The sequence below is a fragment of the Recurvomyces mirabilis genome (assembly GCF_035927965.1).
Source record: "Recurvomyces mirabilis strain CCFEE 5264 chromosome Unknown scaffold_3, whole genome shotgun sequence".
Classification (NCBI taxonomy): domain Eukaryota; kingdom Fungi; phylum Ascomycota; class Dothideomycetes; order Mycosphaerellales; family Teratosphaeriaceae; genus Recurvomyces; species Recurvomyces mirabilis.
The window spans coordinates 413,114-431,392 of NW_027041937.1; the positions used below are offsets into that span (position 1 = coordinate 413,114).

The 18,279-nt window shown below is 52.2% G+C and overlaps 8 protein-coding genes across 8 annotated transcripts; 4 read left to right on the top strand and 4 right to left on the bottom strand.

Moving 5' to 3' along the window:
* Positions 1-2,264: 2,264 nt before the first annotated feature.
* On the bottom strand, positions 2,265-3,028 carry LTS14_001474 (uncharacterized protein; the record flags this gene model as incomplete). Its single annotated transcript, XM_064834183.1, has 4 exons — positions 2,265-2,685; positions 2,746-2,767; positions 2,829-2,865; positions 2,921-3,028. The coding sequence occupies 4 exons, from the start codon at positions 3,026-3,028 to the stop codon at positions 2,265-2,267; spliced, it is 588 nt and encodes a 195-aa protein (XP_064698047.1).
* A 1,139-nt stretch (positions 3,029-4,167) lies between these two features.
* On the bottom strand, positions 4,168-5,034 carry LEA1 (U2 snRNP complex subunit; the record flags this gene model as incomplete). The annotated part of the gene is made up of 3 exons (XM_064834184.1): positions 4,168-4,527; positions 4,621-4,886; positions 4,953-5,034. The coding sequence occupies 3 exons, from the start codon at positions 5,032-5,034 to the stop codon at positions 4,168-4,170; spliced, it is 708 nt and encodes a 235-aa protein (XP_064698048.1).
* Positions 5,035-5,387: 353 nt separating this feature from the next.
* On the top strand, positions 5,388-5,857 carry TXNL4A (Thioredoxin-like 4A; the record flags this gene model as incomplete). The annotated part of the gene is made up of 2 exons (XM_064834185.1): positions 5,388-5,780; positions 5,852-5,857. 2 exons carry the CDS (start codon positions 5,388-5,390, stop codon positions 5,855-5,857), a joined length of 399 nt encoding a protein of 132 aa, XP_064698049.1.
* Positions 5,858-7,433: 1,576 nt separating this feature from the next.
* On the top strand, positions 7,434-9,720 carry NPR1 (Nitrogen permease reactivator protein; the record flags this gene model as incomplete). The annotated part of the gene is made up of 2 exons (XM_064834186.1): positions 7,434-9,030; positions 9,080-9,720. 2 exons carry the CDS (start codon positions 7,434-7,436, stop codon positions 9,718-9,720), a joined length of 2,238 nt encoding a protein of 745 aa, XP_064698050.1.
* Positions 9,721-11,724: 2,004 nt separating this feature from the next.
* On the top strand, positions 11,725-12,542 carry LTS14_001478 (uncharacterized protein; the record flags this gene model as incomplete). The annotated part of the gene is made up of 2 exons (XM_064834187.1): positions 11,725-12,373; positions 12,424-12,542. The coding sequence occupies 2 exons, from the start codon at positions 11,725-11,727 to the stop codon at positions 12,540-12,542; spliced, it is 768 nt and encodes a 255-aa protein (XP_064698051.1).
* A 158-nt stretch (positions 12,543-12,700) lies between these two features.
* LTS14_001479 (uncharacterized protein) lies at positions 12,701-13,631 on the bottom strand (the record flags this gene model as incomplete). The annotated part of the gene is made up of 3 exons (XM_064834188.1): positions 12,701-13,330; positions 13,384-13,510; positions 13,567-13,631. 3 exons carry the CDS (start codon positions 13,629-13,631, stop codon positions 12,701-12,703), a joined length of 822 nt encoding a protein of 273 aa, XP_064698052.1.
* A 197-nt stretch (positions 13,632-13,828) lies between these two features.
* On the bottom strand, positions 13,829-15,303 carry LTS14_001480 (uncharacterized protein; the record flags this gene model as incomplete). Its single annotated transcript, XM_064834189.1, has 3 exons — positions 13,829-14,170; positions 14,221-14,577; positions 14,629-15,303. 3 exons carry the CDS (start codon positions 15,301-15,303, stop codon positions 13,829-13,831), a joined length of 1,374 nt encoding a protein of 457 aa, XP_064698053.1.
* Positions 15,304-15,889: 586 nt separating this feature from the next.
* On the top strand, positions 15,890-17,053 carry TFB4 (RNA polymerase II transcription factor B subunit 4; the record flags this gene model as incomplete). Its single annotated transcript, XM_064834190.1, has 2 exons — positions 15,890-16,790; positions 16,896-17,053. The coding sequence occupies 2 exons, from the start codon at positions 15,890-15,892 to the stop codon at positions 17,051-17,053; spliced, it is 1,059 nt and encodes a 352-aa protein (XP_064698054.1).
* Between the last annotated feature and the right edge of the window lie 1,226 nt (positions 17,054-18,279).

The following is an 18,279-nucleotide window of genomic DNA, read 5'->3' on the forward strand; positions in this document are numbered from 1 at the left end:
TGAACAGCATGAAACGATAGATATATGTACTGTACAGAAGTGGACGCGGCGTTCTGGAGCGCTGCAACAACAGTAGACTTGCTACGCCCATTCTTCGTTCAACGTGCATACTCGCGTTTCGGCTGGCTGAACTGTGCGTGATAGTAGATTGTGGCTATGATGTTTGTGCGGGAGGACGGCAGTAAGCAGGCAACATCTGGTGAGTGCTGGATTCACTGATGCGCTGGACTGTATAGGAACGCCGCCCCGGTTGCGATATGCCTTGATGAAAGCGCATACAGGCCGTAGGGTATCGCATTATTGACCCCATGGGGCATGACACATGTGATGGAGATTGCATAGCGTCATGCATGCATGCATTGTAGATGATATGCAAGGGCGATGTCACATTGTTATACAAGGGGTCACGAGCTCGGAGCACAACAGGCGGTCAATCTTTGATAACCAACGTTATCATGGATACACATCCAACGACACAATCCCACCTACACCCCAAGACTGGCAGAGGTTCACGATCGAAGACACCGGGACCACGACAAAGATGTCAATGGCGTATCTCTGGCTTGACAGCATGACACCCTACCTACAAAATACCTTCGTGGTCACGGCAATCTTCGCCCCGTGGCAGCTCCTCTTCCTCATTGCAGGAATTTCCGCTGAATACCTCCGATTCTGCCCGGACGACTAGGAGGTTACGAAAGGCACCCGGGCAAGAAAGGCAGCCATCGCTGTCAAAATCTGCGAACTCAAAAGTCTGGTAAGAGACTACAAGGTCAACTTCGTGGGAAAACGTGATGAGCTCCTCGACGAAGTCATGAGCTTATGGCTACACTCTATCCCGCCATCAAGAGAGAGGGATTTGGTGCTCAGCCTGGAGGGCTTGGAAGATATTCTTGTGCCTGGCAAGACAACACGGAAGTCGGTGCCGCTTGTTCAGACGTGCCATCGAGCCTCTATCTTCACGGCGGTACATTACTCATGCTTCCTGCATTGGCGCTCGGTTTCGGGGAAATCGATTCGGGAAAGTGCTTTGGACACGATGATAGGGGTAGGATATCTGCTGGTGGGAGGATTTGTGCTTAGGTGGCTAGGTGATCTCTGCGTATTGCTTTGGCGGCAGGTTTTGGACGAGGTAGAGCAGGCGCGTGAGAAAGAGGAAGGGGGGTATGAGTTTGTTGGTGGGCCGGGATGGGGAGAAGGGGGAGTAGTAGACTCCAAATGATGCTCGTTGACCAGTATGATATGCGAGCTAGATGCAGGGCTTCGTCATGGTGTTACCATCGTCAATGACCAAGAAGTAGTTGAGCCCGATCTTTCGTTCAAGCACGGCTTGTGGAACAATGGTCCTGGTCAGGTACATGGAGCAGGTTTTGACCTCACGTTGGGGTCATGGGTTGCTCTAGAAGCACACACACAACGAAGCAGGTGTGTCTGTGTGACTGTGTACTACCAGCAGGAGCGGAACTAGTGTCAGGCGTTGACACTCAACCTAATCTTTCTGCATTCATGTACTGTCATTCATTCTTCTTGCGTATGTAGACCCTTCATACCTTCGCTCCACTCCCAAATCTTCTCGTGTTACAAAATAAAACACTTATTGAGCCACGAAACAGACAAAGCACGAAGCTCCACACGACAACTTCAATCATGAAGCCCGAGATTAGCTCAATGCTGGCCCTGCTGCTTACCATTCTCATCGCCTCCGCCACTGGACTACCTACCAAGAGGCAAACCAGTCTCGATGAATGCGCGGTCGCTTCTGCCATCAATGTCCTCGAGGGCGGACCAGGTGAGTGGTGGGTTCCAAACCGTCTCTCGAATGCAAAATTGACCACGGGTAGGGTGGATCTGTCCTCAATAATCTAGGAGCCAACTCCCGAAGCGAGGGATGGAGATGTATGACCACGTGCGGACTCCGGGCAGTCGTTGAAAGTCTTCGCTAAGCATCCTCCACGATAATGATCCAGAGCATAGCTTGTTTATGATGGCCATTGAGAGACACTCATAGTGATGCGAAGGAGGAGGGCATCAACAGAACGCTCATTTGCAATGTGAACGCAGGTCTATTGATGTCCATGTCTCGCATGTTGTAGAATCTCACATTCTTGCTCGCTGCCGGCTTATTCCTGCACAATCCATCTTTGCTCATCGTACAAAATCTCGCACCAATAGATCAGCACCGCTCAGCGAAGGAATGACTTGACTACCTTATGTCAGGCCAATCTCAAAACTTCAGCCCAGCCTTACCACTATCCCTCTCCTCCTCACTCCCCATAACAGAATCCGACCTCCACACTCATCTTCCCGGGACTAACCACTTGCGTCCGACTCGGATCCATAAGCGCCCGCATCTCGTACGGACTCCCGCTCTCCTTGGAGTCTTTCGAAGCCACGGACTGATAGCCGCCCAAAGGTTTGGTAAGGGTATTGCTGACCTTACGAGCATGAGCCCGAACACGTTCCAGCGCGTTCGAGGAGACGGATGTGCGGCGAGATTGTGTGTGAGTCGGGGATGTGGCGGTGGGTGAGGGTGCTGAGCGAGGGGTGGTGAACTCTTCGTAGGTGGGTAGGGTGGCGGTGTTCTTTGGATCGGCGAATTGGCCTGATGGTGACGAGCGGAGGGGCTGAAGATGGTCCCACATTCGACCAGCGTCTGTTATGGCTTTTTCCCGGATCCAGCGTTGTCTGTGAGCAGAACGTGAGTATGGTGTCTGGCCTCGCCCGAGTGCTTGGGTTATGGCTCACTGTTCAGGATCGAGACCGGGTACTAAGGCAGAGTATTAGCATAACACCCGACCAGCACTTTCTACGTATGGTAGGCGACTTACTGCTTATATCTTCTCGCCTGAAGTCTATCGGTCCACTCTACTCATAGTCAACAAGTGGAGATAAGACTCCCTCAGGGGTAAGCACGACTCACGATCTGAAGTGCCGGCCTCTCCTCTTCCTCCTCCTCCTGCTTGTCACAGCACGACAAGATGTTGCGAAACCAGTCGCCCATTGTGTTGCCAGTTTTCTTGCCAGACATTTTGCCTAAGTCGGAGGAGCTTTTGCGTTTTATGTCTTCCTTTCAAGAGGGGATATAGTGTGTTGCTCGCCTCCCGAGACAGGAGTGTATGTCTCACGACCTAGATGTTGCAGATGCCAGAGTCGAATGTGTAAGACAACGCACGCTCACAAGACAACAGCAACGCTGAAACGGATCAAAGGAATGGTGAGCAGGAGCCAGATTTCGTGCAAAGGCACACACTTGAACGAGTGACGAGGGTGAGCCGTAAGCAACGCAATGCTGATAGAACGTGCAAAGCAGCTGATTGACAGTTGTATAAGACAACGAATCTGAAGCGAGTCGATGGCAGGGTACGAGGTCTCGAAGATTGGCAGTACTCGATCCAGTCACCAGCAGAAGCACTCCCTGCCTAAGTTGAGATTGGAGCAATCATAGACCAACTATCGCGTGGCCGAAACCACTTTCTTCATTGTCCTTGCGTAGGCGGAGTGACTGATAAGGTTCTGACGTGCATTCTTCGCTGACCTGGTTCCATTTTGCTGGAATGCGTTGGTGTATGAGATGCAGTGTGCGGAGTGAACGCCGTCAGACATTCTCCAGCGGTGTGCCGTGTACATATGAGTTTCCAGCCTCGTGCAGGATACTTATGCTAGGAGTATGGTGGTACATCAAGTCGATGTTGTACTGTGTGTAGCCAGTATATCACATGTATCGCACACCCAACCGCGCATGACGTTGCATGTACACTGGACTTTTTGTACAACATACCTTGCATAACGACGTCCCACGCCGCGTCTCGCCTAGCTGCATGAGAACAAAGGGCACTGCCGAAGCTCAGATGAAACTTCGACATCTACCTTACCGTTCGTCTAGCCAGGAGCCCAGCAGATGGCGATTACCGACAGGAGGGCTCGCCAGTCACAAGGAGAGTATCTGATGCATATATCAGTTGGTGTCTTCATTAGCAAGGATACATATCGGCTACCTTTCGTGCGATCCTTTCGAGCTTGAATCGAGGACGTTACACTTCGACAGTGGCGGTGTGCGTGGGTGCATATACCATGTGCATGCGCAACTCCCTGGTGGCTTATATTAATGCCTCTGTACAACAACGCTGTTGAGCAACGATTCTGGGCCATCCTTCACGTGCAATGGCTTCACGTCTCATCCATAACGTCGTCGTCCTCACCCACACCGGCCGGTAGCCTTCCCTCACTAAACGCCTTCTCCAGCTTCTGCACCTCAGCCAGTGTCTTCGCTTTCCGCACCAGCGCCTCGAACTTCTTCTTCTCCTTTTCGGTGATCGTGACCCGCTGTGCCTTAGCGCCATTCGCCATTGGTGCATTATAGCTCAATGGCTTATTCGACCGTACAGCGATAATGCTTTGCGCCAGATCCGTGGGTGCTTCCACTGTGCCGAACAACTCCTTTGCCTTCTCCCGCTCTGCTTCCTTGACCTTTTGGAAGTCGAGATATCGTATCTGCGGTGCTCGCCATAGTATCCAGTATCGATAGTTCTGCTGGTCATTAGCCTAGTCCCCTTTACCGTGTCCACAGTATCCTTCAATACGCACCTCTTTGCTCGCCACCGGACACTCCAGCAGACTCACATGCGTAAGCTTCGCAAAAGCCTGCAATGGATCCAAATCCGCCAATTCGCTAACATTATTCTGCGTCAAGACCAACGTCTTCAGATTCGGCGCACTCTTGGCAAGGCTCGGCTGTATACTGCTGATTCGATTCCGTGCACACAACAACGCCTCTAATCGTGGCGAGAGTGGGAAATTGCCGAGTGTCGTGAGATCGTTATCGGTAAAGTCGATACAGGCATGGTCGCCAGCAACACCCAAGTTCTCGATGGCGGGGATTTTGTGGCCTTGAGGTTTGGACTATGTATCAACTAGCTCTTTTTGTGTAGTATCTGTTCTTAGGGTCATCGTACCTCGTAGGTCGAGCTCGCGCTCTTTGAGTGGGTTGAGGTAACCTTTGTGCGAGTTGTTGATGAGTTCTGCTGTGAGCCTCATGGTGGCCGACGATTGATGGTGTGGTCGCTGAATATGTCTTGCGTGGCGGTAGAATTAGACTCTTGCTGGGGTGGTTTGGTAGACTCTCGATGAATATTATGAGCAAGGCACGTGCTCTAGATGGAGGAAGTTCGTTTTTGATGCGACAATTTTGGCGCGAGTCATGTGTGGCGCTAGCCTTGCGCCACGATGTTGATTCACATGCTGCCTCTCTTCCTTCACGATCCGACGATCCTTTTAATACACGCAGGCGGGATTAAGCCAAAGGTAAAAGCTGCCTCTGACCCTCCACACCAACACACAGCATAAGACTTCAGGACCACAGCTGTACATTGCTCTACACAACCACAACCATGGGCTCCGTTGTGATTCCCCATCTAGTAACAGGCTGGCACGTCGATCAAGCCATCATGTCCGAAGAAGACCGCCTAGTCGTAATCCGCTTCGGCCGCGACTGGGATCCAGACTGTATGCGCCAGGACGAAGTCCTCTACAAAATCGCCGACCGCGTGAAAAACTTCGCCGTCATCTACGTCTGCGACCTGGACCAAGTGCCCGACTTCAAACAGATGTACGAACTCTACGATACCGTCACCCTGATGTTCTTCTTCCGCAACAAGCACATGATGTGTGATTTCGGAACGGGAAATAATAACAAGTTGAATTGGGTGTTGGAGGATAAGCAGGAGTTGATTGATATTATTGAGACGATTTATAAGGGTGCGAAGAAGGGACGGGGTTTGGTGGTTAGTCCGAAGGATTATTCGACGAGGTATCGGTATTAGCTGGGCGTGGTATGGTATGCACGACGGTACAGCCCTGACATGGACGATCACTGGGCAACTGCTCTGGCTGTGACGGGCACCCCTTCACGCAAGAGTACACCGCGTCAACCAAGCCGAAGCTATCACCGAGGGAGCGATAGCGTTTTTGGTCGTGAGAGGGTCTTGGAGTGCTTCACCGGGAAGGCCAACGAAGCAATGACGGCGTTTTGGGCGCGAAGCCAGTATTGGTTGCGAATTTCAAACTTGGACTGGTTGGTCTCCCCAAGAATCTACGTTCTACAAACAGTACAATCTTGCTAATGCGATCATGTGTGAAGACCCGCTGCCTTCACATCGTCAGGGTGATCCTGAGCTGACCAGTGCGTGACGTTTTCTTCCGTGTACCTCGCACTGTCTGCACCTGGTGATAGTGCTTGACCACATGAGATTTGTTGCCGGTACGACAAGCAACAACAACCTCGAGCGGCTCTGACTAAAGCTGTGTACTGGAACATGACATATGGCAGGTAAGTACTCGTAATGAACGTTGGCTGTTGAAACCAGCTGTCCAGCCAAGCCTTTCTCACGAGGTGAGACAGTTGGGCCAGCAAAGTTTCTGCCTCCCAACCGCATGTCGCAGCCTCCAGTCCAGACGATGTTGAGCGAAGTGTGGTGAACGCTGTGTTCGATCAACCATGCTTGTATCGCGTCAACCATGCTCAAAGCTCGGTATGTTGGTGGCAGACTTTGATATGTGTATAGCTTGCCTCGGGAGTATGGCACATCTTGAACTTAGATCTCTTCACCGTACCGTGTATCGTGTAGCTACTGCAATTGCCTCATCCGGTTCTCCGGCAGCAACATCAGTATGGGAAGCACTCAGTACTAGTCTACGTTGCGTTGCACTATGCAATATACCTAATGATCGTCATGTCCGCAAACACTTCCGCCCCGATACCGCTGCTGTGTTCCCCATCCCACGTTTCCCATCTACAGTACCTCACATGCATAAGAAGGCGGGCGTTTCTCGGCAGCCCTGTGGCAGATCATCCGAAGCGAAAGCAGCCCCACCAAACGTCAGTCTTCTTGCCAGCTCTTTCGTGCGGTACCTTTTGCTACCGTACTGTATATACTCGAGCTCTTTTTCCTCCCGTATTACTCACCGTCGCGTCAGGCTTACATCTCACATCGCATCACTGTCCGCTGCTGCCCTGCTGATCCTTGCTGCTGGCCGAGAAAGGAAATAGAAGCTGGGATTCGTTATTCTGACATATTCTGGTAGCAAAATCCTCAGAGCTTTATTGCGTCAGAGCCTGTGTATACTTTGACACGCCGAAGAGTAACATCACCATCTATTTTCCTTACGATCTGCCTGCAACGGACCACTCGGCGTAAACCTCGAAGCCTTCTGCGGAGCTGAGCGGTTCAGCGCGGGATCCCAAAACGGCGGGTCAGACAATTCAGTCATCAGCGTGTGCAATACGCCCTGTAAGAAGCTTGACTGACCATCCATCTCAAGCCGTACAGGCGTCCGGGACTGCCGAGTCTGCAGTACGTCTCTGCTGCAGACACAGCTGAGGTGCAATCACCTGTTCACCTGGAAAGAGCAAGATAGAGATTGGTGGAATCGACACAATGGCTACTCCTGTACAAGAAGTATCTGAGGCGCAGGGCGTCCGCTTCGCACCACATGACCAGCACATATCTCCCGAGCAGAGCCTCCATGCTGTCGAAGATCTGACACAACATGGCAGTCAGAGGCGTGATGATCTGAATCCTGAGGCTGAGCAGGAACTTCAGCAATTGAAGACCACATTGCAGAACAACATCCAATCTTCGCGGATGCAACATCATGCTTTTGAACCAGTCTCATTACCTGGCTCTCAGCCAGCTTCGCGCATGCCTTCCGGGACTACCACACCAAGTCGACGGCTACCAGCTGGATCGGGTCATGGCACGCCGAAACAGTCTCCGCCTACATCTGCGGTACACTCACCTCCCCTCACGCCAGCTGCGACGTACTCTCGAGACGCCAAAGGTTCCATCTCCGGAGCCCCGGCATTGCGAAGTGTCATACCAGATGTGATGACACCACAGCGGTCGACCTCCCCTCAGCACGACGACAAACCATCACAAGCAACAGCGGCATCGGTAGAAAACGCCGCAGGCATAGCCGCGCATCCAAAGCCAACCCCAAGATTCTCGGTTGGACCGACAGATTCTAGTGAGGTCAGTCCGGCCGGCACGCCTACAGGCACAGCACCTGGCACACCAAGACTCTCTACATCCACTGCGCCTACCAGTGATCCACTGTCCTCCATCCCAGCTAAGCGACACTCGCAAAGCTCTAGGCCTACCAGCTACAGGTTTGGCGACCGGGACCCGACAGTAGGATATACGAACTCTGGGCTGGCTACCACAGCAGTACCACCTGTACCTGGAGCCATGACCAACAATGCTCCAACTCTACCACGGTCGAATAGCAGCGGAACAAGCTTGCAAACCTTCAGTGATAAGCGCTCTAGCATATTTGGAGGAAAGAAGCACGATGACAACTCGCAAGACAAGGAATCGCATAGCTCAAAGTCAAATCTGAAGCGATTCTTCAAGTTTGGAAGCTCTCACAAGCATGAAGACAAGCATAACTCGAATGGTGGCCACAAAGACGGGACATCGACACCACCAAATGGCGCAGCAGTGCAGTCCAGTGTGCCGTTCGCGGACGATCACGGCCTGCAATCGAAGTATGGCAAATTCGGCAAAATGCTGGGGTCAGGGGCAGGAGGCTCTGTTCGACTTATGAAGCGAACGGGCGACGGCACCGTCTTTGCTGTGAAACAATTCCGAGATCGCCACGCATACGAAAGCGAGAAAGAATACAACAAGAAAGTCACGGCGGAGTTCTGTATAGGAAGCACGCTCCATCACGGCAATGTCATCGAGACGATCGATATTGTGCACGAGAAGGGCAAGTGGTATGAGGTCATGGAGTATGCTCCGTTCGACCTCTTCGCGACCGTCATGACGGGCAAGATGGGAAGGGAAGAGATCTACTGCTCGACGTTGCAGATCCTGGGTGGTGTCTGCTACTTGCACAGTATGGGCCTGGCACATCGAGATTTGAAGCTAGACAATGTGGTGATCAATGAGCATGGTATTATGAAGCTCATTGATTTTGGAAGTGCGGTGGTGTTCCGGTATCCGTTTGAGAATGATGTCGTGCTAGCTACTGGTGAGCAAATCGCCTTTTGCATGGATGATCCTTGGCTAACGATTCCCAGGTGTCGTTGGTTCCGACCCTTATCTCGCCCCAGAAGTCTACGATCAATCGAGATACGACCCACGCCCGACAGATGTCTGGTCAATTGCGATAATATTCTGCTGTATGACACTTAGAAGGTTCCCATGGAAAGCACCAAGGCTATCAGACAACTCATACCGACTATTCGTCTCGCCTCCGGATCCCGATCAGGAGAAGCTGTTAGATCAGCACAGACGATCAGTCGTAGCGGAAGACCAACGCAAGCGATCGATCCAGTCCGCACCGCCATCACGCAATACAAGCGTAGACGAGTCGAACGACCAGGGACATCACCATCACCATCACCACACCGAGGGCGGTACCAACAGTGCACCCGGCAGCGAATCCGTAAGCCGCCAAAGCACCCAGAGCGACCCGAACAACCAACCCGTCATCAAGGGCCCACTGCGCCTGCTCAGACTGCTCCCGAGAGAGACCCGCCACATCATCGGCAGAATGCTCGAACTGGACCCGAGAAAACGAGCAACGACGGATGAGATTCTGGCGGATCCGTGGGTGCAGAATAGTCTCGTCTGTAGGCAAGAGGAGAATGGGGTTATTATCAAGGCGCCAAATCATGTGCATGCGTTGCAGCCGAGTAGTCCGCAGCCGGCGAAGTAGGGTTGTGTCGAATGGCGGGAGGACGAGGAGCGGGATTCTAGTCAGCGGAAGTGGTGGAGGGCTTGGGCGGGGAGTTCGTCGTGAGGGGAGTCTTATGTATACAGGATGGGGGAAGGTGGTGCTACTGCTTATGGCGTTCACTGGCAGGAGGCCGGCAGGATCCGTTATATGGCGACGTACAATACAGGGTCGTCTGCTGGAAAAGAAGGACGATGGATCTGTGGGGTATTTATGCATGGCGTTACCGTGATGACTGCTGGTGACTTATTTGCCTTTCTGGACACAGATTGCGTATATTGTATTGTTGACAGAACACTGACGACTACAATGCTGTGGTCATGACTTATGCAATGCCGAAACAGCATGGTCCAACGACAGGTTGTATAGCTCTTCGCGTACACATAGCCTACGAACAGAAAATATCTGAACTTAATGGCAAGCCGTTAACAAATCAACTGTGTAATCGCACGCCTTTAGCCGAGACTGTCCAAGTCTGATAACTATAGTCTATTCGAAGTGTAAAGTGGAGAGACGTCTGGGACATCATCGACTAGACATCAAGCCGACTATCGATATGACAGCGTCGTTTCGTGCGTACGCTGCATGAAACTTTCTTATCGGCATATAGTGGAAGTGAGCGAGACAAAGGAGGTGTCATCCCCTGCTGCTGTATGATGTAGACCAACACCGCTCATGACCGATCTTTGCTCGGCAGCTTTTGCTGCATTGATCGAAACACGACGCTTCATGTGAATTTTCGACTCCACCGACCAATCATATGGTGAAGCAGCTAGTTCTGACATAGCTTTTTCGTTCGCTTCTCACCGTAGTTCGTCCTTGGGATGCATGAGCGGAGCTTGTATGTGTGTACTGCTGGAGCTCAGCGTTTCATGTGTCGTGCTTTTGTTGCGTCTTTTCATGCGGTTTCCGATCCTTCGGTGACGTGGATGGCGATCACGCGAGATAGACGGATTGTGAGATGGACGCCACTGGGTCTTCGTGCTGCTGTTGGTTAATGATCGAATAGGCGATCTTCTGCGACTGTGCCGCAAGTCTAGCCTGTTGGTTCATATCGAAGCCAAGGCATGGTGAGCTTCAGTCAACCCAAAGAGGTCATGACATGCCCAGACGTCGAGACTGGTCGTGCCACACGATACTAGAACTAATCATCCCTGCACGTCTCATGCAGCCACTATCGCCCCAGAAGACCCTTCAGTTCGTACAGAGCTGACGCAACGCCGCACACAAACATGAGCTCTCCAACAGAATGTAGCTCGAGCTTTATCTTGCTCACGAAAATGCCCTGATAAGCGTGCGATACTAGCCAACTAAAACGTCCGTTCGCCAATGCAAGTCCAGAATCTTGCCTGCTTGCGCCGCTGCTACGCCGTTGGAATCTGAGCCGAAGAACCAGTCCGCATCGCTCGTTGGTTGGCGAAGGCTTTTTTCCACACCGGCCAGCAGCCGAGCCTCGCCCTCAGGTCATGGTGGTAGTTGCCCTTCCCTTCTCATGCCAAGCAGACCCTCACTGCCAGTCATATAGCAACGTGCGCGCCCGCTGCCTCTCAGCTAGCTCTTTGACGATGTGAAGAGTTCGGTCATTCTCTGCTTTTCTGCGCGGCTATGGGGCGAACCCACTTGCACCCGATTCACATTCACCTCGCTAATAATTCGGCTGCGGCTAATGGAAATGGGACGTTCTTGTCGACTGCGCAGCAACAACAGCAATATGTCAACGGCAATGCTATTTCACCTTTGAGATTAACGCCGAGGGAGGATTCTACGAGGGTGCAGTTGCAGAGACAGCGATTGAAGGATCAACCGGCCAGTGCGATTGTGAGCAAGAATATTCCTGGGTTCAGAACTTCGGCTGGTACGACCAAAATTTATATTGCAGTCACGAGACCGGTATATTGACTTGATATAGCCTTCTTTGCTTCTCTTCGGACGAATTTACGACTTCACGCTTCACCTCCTTCAAGCCCCATCTCGACCCCACCGTCGATGCGAGGATCGACCACATCGCTACCACCACCCTCTCCACTTTCGCAGCCCGTCGACTCGCCAATGGCGGACACTCATCCTGCCGAGGATCCTTTGGCGGACGTGCCTGAGTTGAAGACATATCTCGCGACTGAGCACGACGAAAAGGTCGACGCCCTGAAACTCACGGCAGACAGTATTGCTCAGATGAGGCAGACTGCCAATAACATCTTGATCACCAACCCCGTGAATATGGCAGTCGTCGTTGCAGTTTTGGCGCTCGTGGCTCGATATATGGTTGAGAGCAGAGGAGACGCATGGGTAGCAGGAACCACATGTGCGGGTATCATATTCACGGTCCTCGCGGCATGTCGTTACCTCACGCAAGAGTACATTTATACGGCTGAGACGATCAACTTCGAATGGTTGGGCGAGGCGGATGTGATAATCACGAAGTTTGGTGACGAGATTATTGGCACGGTCATTGTGGACTGGATATCTGGAGAAGGACGGCAGAAAAGGAAGAAGGCTTGGGTCGGCGAGATCAAGGCTTGGACTGTCAGGTTGAAGTATCGAAAGAAGGGCGTCGGAAGTGCATTGCTTGAGGAGGTGGTGAAGGAGGCGAAGAAGAAGGGCGCAGAGACTGTTGAGTTTGCGGACGATCATGCTAGTATGTTCAAAACTGGGTTAGTTTTTCACACTATGCTGATGTTTCAACAGATGCGAAGAGAATTCTGCCAAGCTTCTACAATAAGTCGTTTGAGACTCGAGATCGGAAGGCACGCGAGCTGCTCGCTGATCTGCTCGAAGCTACCCCAACCAAGGGCAAGAGGAGATAGATGTTGTATCTCAGACACGTTGCTATATTTCTGCCATCACGCCTGCCACGCTACGCAAGTGAGTGCGCCTGATGGAGTAAGTCGACGGCTCTTAGTACCATGAATAAGAAGCAAATTCTATGTAATGCCGCATTGCCGCGTCTGCTCTTGCAGAGCCATCAATCATCGATTGAAGGCTGCGGGACCTGATCTAGTTCTGTGGACATGAAGTCATCCCAATCTATGGGCTTCCAGTCCTCCCTTGCAACACCACACTCTGGACATTCCCAGTCCAGGAGATCTGCCTCGCCAAACTCGCAACGGAAAACAACACTGCAGTTACTGCTCGGGCACCTATAGAGAGGAGTGATTGGCGCACGGCAAAGGGCCGAGGCCACGTCCGCAGCGAAACCTAGTGTCCTGACGGCCATGGCCTGGAAGTAGGAGAACTCTGGCTTCTTATTGTCGAACAAGTCCGACTTGTGCCTCAGGACGACCTCGAGCAGTGTGTCGCGTAGTTGACGTCCTTGATCTGCAGTAGTCGTGTAAGCCTCCTCGATTGCATCTGCGAACCCCACTGTTGTCCATCCGTTGTCCCGCTCGGTGTAGTAATCGAGCTTGCTGGTGGCGATTCCAGGTAAGTGATCGACGAAGTACTTCTCGGCAGCCGCAACCATGCGCACGTTGACAAGCATAGGAGTTGTGGCTATCTCGGCATCATCGTACTCACCGTGATAGATGTAGTAGAACATCTTACCCATGACATCAGGGTCGTCGTCGTGCAGCTCGATGCTGCTGCTTTGCGCCTCCTACCACGACAAGTCAACTCGTGAGAACTGCGCTGGTCGGACGTCATGCTCACCCTGAAGTCATCTTCGAGTGCTTTCGCGAAGAACTGGGATCTTGCACGGAGTATCACCTTGTGTAGAGACCAGCTGGGGTCACCAAGAGTGACCACGAGGTCGGCGAAATTCTGCGACTTGAGGAGACTGTGTAGCATTTCACGTCAGAGGCATGCAGAAGCAAATGATGTAGGCAGGCTTACTTGGACACTCCCTGCAGCAGCGCATCGTCGCCTGCCCTTTTGCAGAAAGCGTAGTTCAGAGCCATGGTGACTTCGCAAGGATGTCGTGAGGGAGTCAATTGATGTCGAACATCGAAGTAATGCAGCAGTCGATTGGCTAGGCTCGAGTATCATGCCGCTAATGACACAGCTCGAAAGTGGAAGGAACGATCGACGGCCGAGCATTCACATGTCAGATGAGGTGAGGTGGGTGATACCATCTTCATTGATCCCTTCGCTCGTGCTACTCCTTCTTCTTCCCAATCCTCGGCAGTCCCATCCACAGCATCCAGATCACCGCAAGCAGCGCCACGATGATAGGCTGCAAGACCTGCACGCCCTTCGCTTGCGCGATTGCTCCAACCGCGAAAGGGAAAATGGCACCTCCGCTGCCACCAAATGCGGCTGCGAAGCCAATGCCCGAGACATGTAGATGCTTCGGCAGCAGTTTGGTGCATGCTACCATCGCGGCCGGGAACATCGGACCAAGGAAGAACCCTTGGAGTGAGACTGCCACGGCTGAGACATAGAATTGTGGTACTAGCCAGAAAAGTAGTTGGAGGCCGAGCGCGATTGGGAGGTAGATCTGTTAGTCGTCAGTCAAAATAACACTTATCACACATTCAATGAGCTTACAGCAATAGCCAGCTTCTCACCGATCCTAGGCGTTACAAAGCCCAATATCACTCGTCCAACAGTAATGCCTAGCCAGAAACCAGTGGCAGTCATACCGCTCGCAAAAGGAGCTCCGTGTCGGACACGAATCATGAAAGTGACGATCCAACCGCCGAGTGCGACTTCGATACCAACGTACCCGAGCAGGAATAGTGCGCATAGCCAAACGACACGAGCAGCAGGTCGCTTGAGAACTGCCTCCCTGAGTCTTGAACCACCTGCATCACTCGTGCGAGGATGTGCATCACGGAAGACCTGTCCAGTTGCGCCCCAGAACGCCCACAATGAAGTCCCTATCTCGATCGCAGTAGCACCGATCTACCATATGTTAGCATCTAGGCACTTTAATAATTCTACACTTCACCATACCATAATATAATACCAGTAGTACCACGGTAGTCCAGCTTTCGTAATCATAGTCGTAGCTATGAGGGGCGCAATCGTGGCGCCAAGACCGTAGAAAGCATGCAAGAATCCCAAGATCTCATTCGCGTTGGCCATATTGCCGATCCAGGCATTCCATGCCGAGTCCTCGAGACCATTGCCCAAGCCCGCGATGATGAACACAATCACCAAGACCGGATATGGCGGATGGACTGCAATGACGATATAAGCAATCATGTGGCATACTGGTCCAAGGAACGCAATGCCACGTTGCCCAAATTTGAGATGGATGGAGTTGTTGAGCAGAGCAGCCGCGTTGTAGCCAACGAATGGTGACAAGAAGATGAGCGAGACTACTACGTAGCTCAGGTCGTAGTATGTCTCCAGATATGGGATGATCGGACCATAAGTGGCGTCGTTGGCGCCCATGATCAGGAAGGACCAGAAGGTGGCGAAGACACGCCACATATTCTTGCGTGGGTAGTTCCATCTTTCGAGATGCTCGGCTGCGATCGTTGGTGATGGTAAGGTCTCGTTCCTGTCGTCGTTTCCGTGACTTTGATTTGATCGGATGGACTTCAGACTACGGCCGCCAATGGTCGCTCGTTTATTCGAGAGGCTGAATGCGTCTTCCTTTTGATGGATTGCTTCCAGCTCCATGATGGCTGTTGAGCCTCCTGCATTCTGTCTCTCCATACCCAGCTTGCTCCAAACGAGCCAAACGATATCCGTTCAGGGAAGTGAATGCAGAATCTTGATGGGACAAGTAGCTTGAGGATCTGAAAGTTGCGATTGATGTCTTCCTTACCATCAGCGGCAAGTGCGTCTTATACTTAAGTGCTGAGAAGTCAGACAACTGGCACTTCTACGTACGGCGGAAAACCGAATGCCGCATCGTCTTGGCATGCACTTGGAAGTGAAGTCGATCGATCTCGTTGCAGCATGACCGCCTGCGGCAAGTCTTAGAAGGGCAACTCAACCCGACCGCTTATCCTTCGGCCCAGCTCATGTTTAGTCATCGCGCGTGACTCTTACCCTCATAAACTCACAACCTCGCGATCATTATTGCTACAGTGGTTAGCAAGCAGTGTCGGAGTCGGTGAGATGCTGTCAACGCCGTAACGTCAAGGAGAGTGAGCTGGCAATAAGTCGCGCCACCGTGAGCATTCTGGCAGCGTCTGTGCTTGGGTACGGATAACCTCATCTATCATATCAAGCACGACGACAACGGGCATACTCGTCCAGGATGAACGTAGTCGATGCGACTGACCGCGCAGAGGCTCACGAAGACCTCGAGCCGCCATCGCTACTTACCATCATCCTCGACACTAATCCACATGCCTGGGCACTGCTAGGTGACAGTCTGCCACTATCCAAGGCAGTAGCCAATCTCCTCGTCTTCATCAACGCTCACTTGGCTATCAACTATGCCAATCGAGTTGCCGTTATAGCCAGCCACGCCGAGAGAGCGGCATGGCTATACCCTACTCCTGCTCATGCCAGGAAGCAAGAGACGCAGATGAACGGGAGTGTGAGCAATAGCCATGCTCAGAACGGCGAAGGAAGAGGAGGTGCTGTGCAGCCACCTGACGATGCCAACAAGTACCGGCCATTCGCACAGATGGAGTATGCTTTCATGGACAATCTGCGCAAGCTCATGGACTCAACGACCACAGAAGCAATACAGTCTTCTCCTTCTACAATGCTGGCTGGAGCGCTGACACGTGCTTTGGCCTACATATCTAAGCAGACCTCAACCGTTCCGACCACGACTACGAATGCCCAGTTCAACTACTCGGACCCTTCTTCTGTAGCTGGTGGCAATGATCTGAACAACGATCCTACCTCTAATCAGACGACACAAGGTCTGACCAGCCGAGTCCTGATCGTCTCCGTGTCTGGCGACCTGGCGGACAAGTACATTGAGATCATGAACTCCATCTTTGCCTGCCAGCGCTTGAGCATCCCCATCGACATTCTCAAGCTTGCCGGCGATCCTGTCTTTCTACAGCAAGCTGCTGACACTACTGGTGGAATCTACATGTCACTGTCAACACCACAAGCACGAGCTGGTCTGCTACAGTACCTCATGTTCGCCTACCTACCCGATCAGACAGCGCGCGATCACCTGATCATGCCTGGTGAAGGTGAGGGTGTAGACTTCCGAGCTGCTTGCTTCTGTCACAAAAGGGTGGTAGACATTGGCTTCGTATGCAGCATTTGTCTTAGCATCTTCTGCGAACCTTTGGCAGATGGGACATGTCTGCTTTGTGGTAGTCATTTGAGCATGGCGAACTATGGCCAGAAGCCGGCTGTTGTTCCAAGGAAGAAGAAAGGGAAGAAGAAGAGGATTGCAGATAGTGGTGTTGACACACCAGGAAGTGGTAGTGGGACGCCTATTCCTGTTTAGTGAGATGGTGGCTCTTGTCAGGTTGAGGCCGTAATGGTCCAAAACGTGAGCTGTACATCGCTCATAGCCTTCACGCTGCAAGGTAGCTGGCCTGCACGCTTACTTGAGGGATATGATGACTCAGACGTGACCCCGAGCTGTTCATTTGACCCTACGCAGAACACTGGAGCAGTTGAAGACGGTATGCACCGTAGCATGTTCCTCGACCAAGCTTCCTGGAGACGCTGCCTGGTATGTTGCCTCTGTCACACTGTAACAGATGATCCAGGACCGCTGCTCTGAGCTCGCTGTCAGAGCATCTTCTCGAGCATGCAACACGACCCTCATGACGGAACGTGCACCAGACCTCTCATGTCAATCCGCCATACCGCAGCACAGCCGCACACGCTACACTTGCCACAAGATTTGACTGTCCGGGCCACTGCGCACAACGTGTCCGTTATGCTCGGCACGAAAGACACAGCTTCGGGTCCTCGTCCTTGGAACTCGAGAGTCCTCGGATCAGATCACGATGAGCAGGACCCGAGATGCACTACGTGTCACGAGAAGGTGGCCGCAGCATGCGACCTCCGTACAACCATGACTTTTGTCCCGCACATCATTGCACGGCACGCGAAGCTGCAGGTACGAGGTTGGTGTGGTACAAGCCTATATTGCTTGCATATGCATATGCGACCACTTGAGCGACCTCGGCTTAGATGCTCCAAGATGTGGCACAGTGTGCACTGTCGTCGCGCAGACACGAAGTTCATGCATGGTATACGCGGAAGACGAGTTGTAAGGGCAGCCACAATCACAAGACACAACACAGCTCGACCACAATGATGTGCGAAAGACATGGAGACTAAGTGGACACGAAGAAATGCTTCAGGACGACGATAAGATACAGTCAGTATATATAACTCAGCCGTGAGGCCCATTCGTCTCAAACGCCCATGCTCAGTTCGTCTCATGTTGAGTTCTGTGCATGACCAGACCGTTCCGTTTCCATGGCCCTTGCCAACGAGCGTGGTTCGCGCCGAAGCACACTCTATGTATATTGCTCGAAACAAATGCTGAAAATCAAATCCGCAGTCAAAACCATAAGATATGCGCCTGCGCTGATGAGAATGCCTATGCCATAAATCATGGGCCGAAGCCGCTAAATGCTGTCGTGAATTTCGGAAAGTGTAGAAGGGTATCATACAATCAGATGGATATAAAGCACGCTCGCTAAAGTCGAAAGT